The sequence below is a fragment of the Primulina huaijiensis genome, chromosome 11 (genome assembly GCF_012295235.1).
Source record: "Primulina huaijiensis isolate GDHJ02 chromosome 11, ASM1229523v2, whole genome shotgun sequence".
Classification (NCBI taxonomy): Eukaryota; Viridiplantae; Streptophyta; class Magnoliopsida; order Lamiales; family Gesneriaceae; genus Primulina; species Primulina huaijiensis.
In genome coordinates this window covers 15,919,473-15,930,399 of record NC_133316.1, presented here as the reverse complement: position 1 = coordinate 15,930,399, position 10,927 = coordinate 15,919,473, and the positions used below count along the sequence as shown (strand labels likewise).

The 10,927-nt window shown below is 33.0% G+C and overlaps 1 protein-coding gene across 3 annotated transcripts; it reads left to right on the top strand.

Moving 5' to 3' along the window:
* Nucleotides 1-1,798: 1,798 nt before the first annotated feature.
* LOC140988012 (probable inactive poly [ADP-ribose] polymerase SRO1) lies at nt 1,799-9,969 on the top strand. Of its 3 annotated transcripts, XM_073456850.1 has the most exons (9): nt 1,799-1,955; nt 2,649-2,683; nt 4,055-4,351; nt 5,535-6,755; nt 7,253-7,494; nt 7,767-7,840; nt 8,315-8,488; nt 8,584-8,679; nt 9,665-9,969. In XM_073456850.1, exons 4-9 carry the CDS (start codon nt 5,662-5,664, stop codon nt 9,752-9,754), a joined length of 1,770 nt encoding a protein of 589 aa, XP_073312951.1. In that variant the 5' UTR covers nt 1,799-1,955; nt 2,649-2,683; nt 4,055-4,351; nt 5,535-5,661; the 3' UTR covers nt 9,755-9,969. The 3 variants fall into 3 exon arrangements, with proteins under 3 accessions (XP_073312951.1, XP_073312950.1, XP_073312949.1); XM_073456849.1 differs by lacking the exon at nt 4,055-4,351 and having other exon boundaries at nt 5,547-6,755; XM_073456848.1 differs by lacking the exon at nt 4,055-4,351.
* The last annotated feature ends 958 nt before the right edge of the window (nt 9,970-10,927 follow it).

Here is a 10,927-nt window from a genome sequence, read left to right as displayed (position 1 = left end):
TTTCAGGTTGGCTAGACTAGTTCGGATATTATCTATACTAATTAGACCCTTCAAGATCGAGCCGGATGGCACAGATGCAACAACCGACAACGTCCGAACTAGCCTAGCCGGCTTGTGACTTGTAGCAAATTGAGTTTTCTTTCTAACCGTTTTGTAAACTTGTCATTTTGATAACTGATCTATGAGATATCATTAAAATATTTAAACTCGTCAGATTTTTAGCTGGTCCAGGAGTGGTCGTGCAACTTTTATAAAATATTTAATTTTAATATACTATTGTTGGAATATTATAAGTTTCAAAGTTTGAAAAGATAATTTGTAAGATAACTGAAGAACCAAACTGATCGAACAAATCGAGTAATCGTAAATGAAAGCTTCGTTTGAACTGAATTGGAAAAATTTTATCGACTGAAGTATTCATAACTAATAGGACATCAGTTAGAACTTATAATGTCCAGCTGAACTGTTTGGCTGATCAGTTGACTCCTAATCAGTTGGCCAAGTCATCAGTTGAAGTATCAACATACACACTGACAGATCGTACCAAAGCAGAACAGAACAGTCTAAATACCTCGTACTACTATTAGATAAAGTAATTAGACGACGATTCAATAGATATTTGTCATTAAATGCATTCAATACGACCGATGGGATCGAAGACTATATATAGCTGATCGAATCAATTGAAGAAAGTTGGTGAAACACACGAAACGAACAATCTACAATCTTCCATTAGTTGCGATACATTTCTCGAATATTTTCTCGGTTTACAGATCGCACACCCATCTCTAAACTCATTGTATTTATTTGTAGCATTCAGGCTACTAGTTCGAGCAATTCAGTTAACTACTGTAAAAGTATTTATAGGCTAAGAGTTTCAGTTTGGCAGTGTGTAAGACCAACTGAAGTGGATTATTACTATCTGTTGTAATATATCAAAGTCTTTTAGTAAAAACATATCCTCGTGATAGAAGGTGTGACATATAAGTATTTAAAATCTTCGAACATTCATAGAATTCGTGTGCTCATTTCAGTTATACTTTTAATTTTGTATTATATCATCCCTTAGTATTCAATCTATTTCAGTCTATTTCCGCATTATTATCAGTTGACCGATTTATATCGACAAACAAGATTTTAAGATAAGTTCCTCAAAGATCTGATTCAGATTTAAAAATGAAACAAAAATCTAGAGTGTTTATTCAACCCCCTTCTAAACACTCCAACTATCTTAACCGATCCTACCAACTATTTAATTTTCACATGAAAGAAGCATGGATTTTTTATAACTCACAAAAGAGTGGTAAAAAAAAAAAAAGCTCTTATTATTTCTGATTCATTATTATTATTTTCATTGTCAACATTGCTATTATTAATTTAGCATCATCACCAATTATTATTATTATTATTATTATTATTATATTATTATTATTATTAAGTTTATGACATTTAGAGTAAAATTAACTTTTGATATCATGATCTGTTTTAATAATTATATATATATATATATATAAGTTATATGTGTCTCAACTGATAGAGTTTTTATTTTTTAAACATCTAGTTGTAGGTTCAATTACTACTTGTTCTTTTTTTTTTCTAATTTATTTTTTAATTCATATATCAAAATTTCAGTGTATTCCGTATTATTTTTTATAATTATATTTTTATTCTTATTTAAATTTAAAACAAATAAATTATAAAAAAATATTGTAAAAATAAGTAACGCGTGTAATATAGTTATTATTATTATTCTTATTAAAATGAAACTCACCCTTTTGCAACATTTTGTCGTTATCCATGTGATTGTAAATACTATACATTTTAAGGACTGATTTGAAGTTTTCCTCGTTGATTATTCAACTAGGGTTCGCGAATTGCATATTGGGCAGGAGGAATAAAATTAGTAGAAAATTAATCTGTCGAGTCTTCTCTCTGTCTATATTACATGTCTTCAGGTATTTTCCACGAGTGGTGTATGTATATGTTCGTGATTGTATATGGTGTATATATGTATGTGATTATGTTTTGGATCTATTGGTTTTGATTTGGTTGCACCGAGAATTAAAAAGAAAAAAAAAAGATCTGCAATTTCATGGGCAAATTAAAGTTTTCTCGTTGGAGTTTTAATTCGGTTATACGGAGAATTAAAATATATAGATCTGTAATTTCATTGGCAAATTAAAGTGTTATTTTTGGAAATTATGAAGTGATTGCACGAGGATTAGTAATTTTATTGAAAAGGAGAGAATTCTTGAATTTTTTGCTACCGGAGGCTCCACCGGCAGTGAATCCTGGGTTTTTATTTGCTACGTTAGTTTTTTTTTTTTTGGGAGGTTTTGTTAATTCTCTGGTTTGACACAACTTTTTTTAAAAATGGTTTTCATGATTATTTTGTAGCTAGAAGAAATTCCTTTTAAATTTTGTCATGTTATGTGGGTTATGATTTATTTGGAAAAAAATTCACCTTAATTTCTTTTTTTGTTTGGCAAAATAAGAAAAAGTGTGCAGGAAATGAAAAAGAAAAATCGGACTACCTGATATCAGTTCTTGAAAGATTGGCAAACGTTGATTGTTTGCGATGTATAATTTATATGCATGTGTGGATCCTCTCCCCTTTGACATGGTCTTCATGTTTGAAATTTGTGTAGGTTCTTGAGTCCATATGGTTTGGAATTGGCCAACTGTAAGTCTTTTTTATGCTTCATTTTGGTCTCTGATTGGTTTATATGTATGTAAAAACGAGGGAACTCTTATCTTCACCTCCTGAGTGTCATGCGCATTTATAATACATTGTCCAGTTATACCTGTGATTTTATTGTTTGCGTGTACTGTTGTATGGAAATGAAAGATTATAAATTTTTTTGCACACAGTTGTGTCAGAATCATCAAGTAACTAATATATCTTTTTGTGTTTGCATTTTTTGTGGAAACTGTTGCACCCACATGGAACAAGCGATTGTTATATCATCGTTATGGTTCGTTGTGAGTAACTGGTTTGTTTGGATTAGTTGGACCTAACAGTCCAACACCATTAAAATGGCTATTTTCCAACTTTTCCTTGCAATTGCACACGAAATTCGTTAAATTTTAATCTATTGAATTTGTTCTTTCTGATTAATAAAGATTTGTAGCAAAATTAAAAGTTGTGATGAAAAAATCATTGATACCTGCATGCATCCGGTATGAAGTTGAATTTGGAAATGTTTTTAATTTGTCGAAAAAGTGCATTTATGATTTATTTGTTCACCAGTAGCAAAATGAATCAGCTGTTGATGATCAGATATTGTAAGTAGTATTACAGGTTTATTTCAGCTGTCTTTAATGTGTTAGGCATTAAGTGCGATTTATGTATGCATTCTCCAAATTTTTTAAACTGATTTTTTTCCGCCATCAGTTGTGGCAAATCACCTATTTTACCCAGTCTGATGGGATTTGCCAAGTAAAACAGGAAACAGATATCTGTCTAAAGGCCAAAATCATGCATTTGTGGATTCTTATGAAGTTTGACACAGATTCTTGATTCTTTACCCCCAGAATGCATTTATGGTGTTGAATTCAATATCCTTGAAGGGCAAAAGAATGGATTTATGATTTTTTTTTAAATTTTGACGCAACATCTTGATTCTTTACCGCCGGTTTTGTGGTGGCAGTGCATGTAACTAGTATCTTTTATATTCTGGAATCCTACTGCTATTTTCCTTGTGTAAAATGAACTTTGTGCGGTCAATGATTAGAGACTTTGACTGATAGATTGAGGCACTTGAAGTCCTTAAATGTATGATATTTGTCTAGAGATACTGTTTGCCGCAATTAAACCATCAGATATTTGAAAGAATTGAACTTGCAGAGAATGGAAATGCCAGATGTTTTTGTGCCTCATGTATCTTCCCCTTGTTATATGTGTTAATGCCCACACTTGGAGACGATCATTTTTGTCGGAAAGAAATTGAACAATTATATTATTTTGAAGAGACATTTTTTATGAAGCCATGATAGTTAAATAAGTTAAAAGTTGCTGGTGGTGTCGTTGATTATCATTTTTTTCTTGTATTAGTGTGCCTTTGCAGTTGTAAAAGTTACGTACCCAATCGCTTGTCCATGTGAATGTGTCTGAGCAATAAATTTTAGCCAATTGGGGCTATTTTAGCTAGTTGTCTATTGCGAAAAACGTACGCCAATTCCATCCATTCTACGCCAATTCCATCCATTTCATGAACACATTTTGAGATTACCTCTTGGAGATTTGATGCACAACCTATCATATATCTTCCTGTTTCCAAAGCTAGAGAGAGGCATTCTTCATGTGATGCCCGGAGGATTGTGTTCGAAGTTCAAACCTATTCCCATTCTGGTATGAGGATCGAGCATAGACAAACCATTTTCTGATTGAGCTCACACAATTATCGACATTTGGAAGTTTTTGGAGCACATGCTTATAAAATTTCCAACGAAATTATATATACTATGTAAAATTATAAATTTGATTACCTGCTACTTCTGATTACCTCAAATTTAGTGAAACCATCTGAAAGTTTGTATAGTATGTAAATCGTAAATTTGATTACCTGCTACATCTGATTACCTTAAATTTAGTGACACCATCTTTACATTTAATTTTCCTTCGTATTTCTCACTTTCCAATAAGGCTTACATTTAATTGGCTGTTTTTCTAATAGCCCTGAGTATGTTTTTGCTCTTCATAGTGACTATTTGTCCCAAACAAATGACTTAATTTAGTATCACCTATTTTATGCCGAACAAATGTCTATATTTTACCTATCAACTTAATGTTCTAATTGATAAGAATTTAAAAGTTCGATTCGTTGACACACACTTGTAAATTTATTTTTTATTATTATTATTTAACTTGGATACTTTATTGACGATTATCTCGATAATCTAGAACCGTTTTATTAGCTGCAATCTAAATAGTTGGCTGGGATGTGGTTCCTGCTGTAGGATGGCCCTGAATCCTGATAGAATACCACCTGTTCTTTTTCATTCTAATATTTATACTGGTATATTTTTCAAGACATTCCTTAGGTTCGAGTCACACTGGGCGTGAGAGTTGATTTGTTTTTTGAAACAAAACTGGTTTGTTATGGATACGATGGTCAGAATATAAGAGATGTTCTTTATATTTCTTGTTTTGTTCACAGTTAGATTTGCATCCTAAAAGTTGGTTTCCTTGATAGTATCACTTACTGTTTACTTCGAACAATAACATATTTTAATGCTTAGTTATCATGTCCTGCCTTCTAGAGGCATTATTTCTTTGGTGGCTCCTTTCCTTGATAATCAGCTTCTCTTCACGAGAGAATAAAGAAACGACATAAATGCATTATCTCATTTTATTGCTTTGGTGGTTTATTAACTTCAAAGTTTTGTGTTTTCTTACAAATTGTCGCATTATGCTTTGTTTGTCATAGTCTCATTAATTGGTCTGTGTTGAGTAATTGATTTTAGCATTGCACTGGTATTCTTCTCGTGGATTTTATTTATGTTTCACCAACTGTTGATACATTAATCTTCAGATGTGTTCTAAGGTTACCCTGATGGGTTTGTTTCTTTGAAACAAGACCAAGACTTCGTTATACGAACTTCTTGTTTGTTTGAAACCTTTCTGGATAGTGATTGATCCAGTGGTCAGTAGAAATAAAAATGAAGTTCGTAAAGGTATTGGATAGTGGTCCACGTGATGTTGACATAAAGAGAAAAAGGTCCGCTGGATGCGAGACCTATTTCGTGGGGGCTACCAGCATCGTGTTGCCTAGTTCTTCTATCCACAAGCTTGGCAAGCGGAGAAAGCTAGATGGATCTGTGAGAAAATGTAGCAGTTATGTTACTCCATCTGGGGAGTATTTTCTGAAGTGCTATTCTAACTTTAAAAAAAGTGGGCTTCCCGATCGCGTGATGCATTATCATAACGGCGAATGGAATGATTTTCCCCAAGATATAGTTTCCTTTCTAAAGAAAGACCTTATTAAGAAAACTGCAGTAGAGGTCGAGCTTGGCGGTAATAAGATATTACTGGACTTTGTGCACATGATGCAGTTGGATTTGAATACAGGTTATCGGAAGCCTATTGCATGGATAGATGTTTCTGGAAATTGTTTTTTCCCTGAAATATTTGGTGATCATGACGAAGCACAAGGATGTCAATATGAATTTACTGAAGGTGAGGACCTTATGGCCAGTGAACCTCTTGGATGCAATGATATCAACATACACTTGGAGGTGGATATAGAAGGACTAGACTCTTTCAGTCTGGATAATTCTAGTGGGGAGTCCTGTGCAAACTTTGAGAAAGTGCGGGCCAACAAGAATTTTGCACTAGAAGGTTCTGATGAAATTGTTGATAGTTGTTCCAAAATTGATGATCAATATGGTAAAATTGAACGAGTGGAACCGGACATGGTTGTGGCCGCAGATCCTATTGATAGGTCTTTGGATTTTGCTGCTACGAAAGATCTGTTTTTCCAAGGCATCAACGCTTTTGCCAAAGCAATAATAGTTGACATACAGCATTGCACAAGCGCTGCAGTTGATGCACGCTATGAAATATTTCAGAAACAGATTGAAATTACTGAAAGATACCGGGGAAGTGCAAAGGTCCTCTATGCTTGGCTTCCTTGTTCCAAAGGAATGGTATCTAGCATACTGAAGTATGGAATTGGCTACTTCCAGCCATCAAAAATCAAGCCCTTGTATGGTTTTGGGGTTTATCTCATACCTGCTAATGGTAGTGATCTCAGGTATAGTTTCTTCCACTTCTTTTCTCAACCATTGAGCAGATTTATTTTTTCCTTAATTTTTTGTCATCAACTCCTACTAGTATCCATTCCTGAACTCGTGACGGTTTGAGATTATAGAGCTGTGGTATTGGTATTTGTATTCCGTGTTAGATATTCTTGACATGGTATAACAAGGTCAGATGTTAGAGTTAATTTCCCACTTTCTGTTTGAAATCGGAACAATTTTCACGGAGCTGAGTAATTTCTGGTGCTAATGTAGGTTGTTGTATCATAGCACAGCTGATGATTTTGATTATCTAATTGGGTTCATGTGGTTTTTGTTGTCTATAATTTTAATTTTTACGATCTATGTTTTATTTGGCATGCCCATGTTTATGCACAAGTTTATTAGTAGACTCTCATTTTGCCTCATAGTATTGTAGCACTTCGGCTTTGTCAAGTGTAACAGGTCTCTTAGTTCAATTTCTTTTTGTTTAGAATCTTTTCTTTTTTTGCAGTGCAAACTATTTTGATAGTGACGAAAATGATACTCGAAATATGGTACTTTGTCGTGTAATAATGGGAAACATGGAGCATGTCCGTTTGGGATCGACTCAGTTTCACCCAAGTGATGAAAACTTTGACAGTGGAGTCGACAATCTTGAAGATCCAAAGCATTACATTATATGGAACATGAACATGCATTCTCATATCTTCCCAGAATCTGTCATAAGTTTCAAGGTGTTTTCTGACGGAGAAGGTGATTTTCTCTTCTGAATGAAATTTTCTATTCTTGTTATGGGGAGAAATATTCTTTTTATGGCATTTTATGTGATTTAATTAGTTGTCTTCTATGTGTCCTTGCACGAATGCTAAGAATCCAAGTACTTTGATATTTTCCTATTTTATGTTTTATTTCAATTGACAAAAAATAGGGAAATATTTTACACTTGGCCCTCGGGCATATAAACTATTTATTCTTCTCCTAACCCTTGGAGTAGCTTGAGATTTTGTCTGATAATACTTGTGCAGGACCTCCGGTTGAGACAGAGAGCAGGATAAATGTTTCAGGGATTACTTCTTATTATGAAGAACCTCAGGCCAAGGTAATGTCCTGTTTGATGTGCAGTTGAATTATATTTTATTTGCTGCCTCTTTCTTTCTTAGGTGCTACTTTCATTCTTTCATTTGGATTGGTATGGGAATCCCTATTGTTGGCTAGAATCATGTATTTTTAAATTAAGAAAAAAATTCAAGTTATGAAGGATGGAGGTATTTTTGTATCATTTTAAAACCGGACAAGGGTAATAGCATTTGTCTGAAGTCTGGCTCTTCCGTATAGTCATGTCCAACTGGCGTCACCTGCACTCATCGGAAGTTGATTGCTTTTAGTGTTGTTTGTTGGGTATAGGTTATCTGTTCCATTGCATTTATTTGTAAATGGTGATGTACATGATAATGATTATATGACTGACCGCTATTAACTTGATAGCATTTTGATATCCCTTGATTTTGGGTTGTTTTCGAAGTGTTCTTTTACATTGCTAATTTTCACTCGAGATGGTTTCTGGTTACTCTAGGGAAGCTTTGGTCATCCAGCTATAACATCACATACACCTTTTATTAACAATTCAACCTCTGCAAGAATTCCCAACAGCCCATGGATGCCATTTTCTGTGCTGTTCGCTGCCATCTCAAATAAAATTCCTCCCAAAAATATGGAGCTTGTCAAGTCCAATTATGAGCTGTTCACGGTTTGTTTGTTGAAACATTATTTTCTTGGTTGTAAATGTCTATTATATAAGTCTTGAAAGTGGTTGGTTGTCTTGTTTTACATAATTCTTGGCAGAATAAGAAGATAAGCCGGGATGAGTTTGTGAAGAAGTTAAGGTTGATTGTCGGTGATGCTTTGCTGAAGTCCTCAATACTTAATCTTCAGGGCAAGGTATGACCCATTGGCTTGTTCTTTACATCTATCAGAGCACTTATCTTATGTTGTGTGTGTATGTTTCAGTAAATTTTAAATCCAAGCCTGTAACCATAGTTATTAAAGACTTTAAATTCACTAAAGCACATGGGTCCCTAGGAGCTTGACACGAGGCAAGATGCATAGGATTGTGGAATCTCAACGTAGAAAAAAGTTCTATCTTGTAGAAATTGTGTGCAGAAAGTTGTGCATGCCACTCACCAAGGGTGCACACTCAAATGGGTTTTATAGGAGCATAGGCGTCTGCCTTCACAACTATGCTTAAATTATTGAAAACTGACTCTAAAGTGGGTTTATATAACTGCGATTAAATCCAAATGTCACATCTCACTTCATTTCTTGCTGAAAAAGTTTTAAAGTTTTAAATTCTTAAACTTTGATGCATCTGCTCGACCAGACCGCATAATCACTTTTCTTTTCATTAAAAACTATTTGCTTTGCATCTGTGCTTCAATGTGTCCTGATTATATATGCTTTTTGAGTGTTTAGCTTACAAATCCTGCTTCAAACATGTGAAATGTTATATTTTTACACTTGGTCCCGTCTCGTAATTTTGTGTGTTTTTATTATGTTCTGTGACTATCGTATCTAGTCCCTTCACCTATAAGCATGCTAAATTTCCTTGATTTCCAACCTGTTAGAGATTTTTGCAAAGGAATTTTGCTCATCTGTCATCTCATATCTCCTCGATTCATACAAAATTGAGCATTTTACAATTGAGTACGTTCCCCATTTATACCATGGTGATGTCCTCTGTTTTTTTGGAATGCGTCTAAAATTCTTAACTGGAACGAATTCAATTCCTCTTGTTATCCATGGCAACTTCATAAACGAAGTTGGCATTGTATATTTACTTGATTTTCACTTTTGTCTTCCAAGTTTCAGCTTTCAAACTATACATTCTTTTCTAATTTTATGGTCACTTTTGGTGTTTGAATTGCAGCTATCACCCAAACCGAAGACAGAAACAGTTGTTCCAGCTCAAGAGTCGGGGAACGAACAAGGCTGTCGACTCTCTTATAGATGTTTGTGATAGCAGCCAGCTTTTCGGTGAAGGTATACAGCCATATCCCTGTCTTTAGGAAGCTGTGAATATCTGTGGATGTGTATTAAGTTTTACTTTCGGGTTCGGCTTTCCCCAGTACTCATGTTTTCAAAATTCTGTACACTTGTACTGATTGTAACTGGGATCTCTTTTGATGCTAGCAGCTGTTTTTGTTTGGACCTTAATTTGTTATGGTTTGTTCACTTGTGATCCTCTGTTCAAATTCCAGCACATAGTGATTTTGTATCAACTAAATTATGTCGACTTCTGGAAACGGGGAAACATTCGTTCAAATAGTATAAAATATAGGATAAAGTATAGCATGAAACAATTGAAGATTTTATGTATAAATAAGGCTAATTATTTCAGACTTATGTGAAAAGTCTAAAAAGACAATCCTTGAAAAACTGTTAATAGGTTAGTATGTCTTCCATTTTTTAAAAATGAAGCACTTTTATTTCTCGTGTTTAAAAAAATCAAACATATTTATCCCATTTGTAAAGGGTTTATGTTTTATTTATGTCTGATTTTAAAAAACACGGTTATTGTATTTTTGAGTTTTTACTATTTAATTTTCAATAAATAAATGGGGTAAAAAAAATTGATTAAGAATTTTGATTAAATAACTCATTGGTCAATTTTTATTAACGGTATGTTTGGATGTTTAAAATATTGGATTTTAATTTGGAAGTAGAGTTGGATTTGGAAATCCATGGATTTAGAATTCTATTTTGTGTTTGATTTATTTAAAAATTCTATTTAGAATTCATTTTTTGTTTGGAAAAAAATTTTACTAAAATAATCTTAATTATCTTTTACATAAATCAATATTTAAAATATATTATTCACACTATTAACAAATTGAAAAATTAAAATTAATTTTATCATATATTTCTTTATATCATTTCAATTATATATTTGTGTTATATAAACTACATAAACTCTTATATAATTAATTAACTACGGTTAATGAAAACAAAATGAATTATTAAAATAAAAAAATCAAACATAATATATAAATATTCAAATTTAAATTTAACGAAATAAATTATTTCAAAATTAAACATTCAACCACATTCTAATTTTATAAATAAAAAAATAATTATTATTGAATAAAAAAGTATTCAATATTAATGACAACTATAAGAATAGATCTCAAGA

Coding starts and splice junctions, on each gene's coding strand:
- LOC140988012 (XM_073456849.1), top strand. CDS start 5,662: ATGAAGTTCGTAAAGGTATTGGATAGTGGTCCACGTGATGTTGACATA. Junction 7,841..8,314: donor ATGAAGAACCTCAGGCCAAG/GTAATGTCCTGT, acceptor TGGTTACTCTAG/GGAAGCTTTGGTCATCCAGC. Junction 8,680..9,664: donor TACTTAATCTTCAGGGCAAG/GTATGACCCATT, acceptor TTTGAATTGCAG/CTATCACCCAAACCGAAGAC.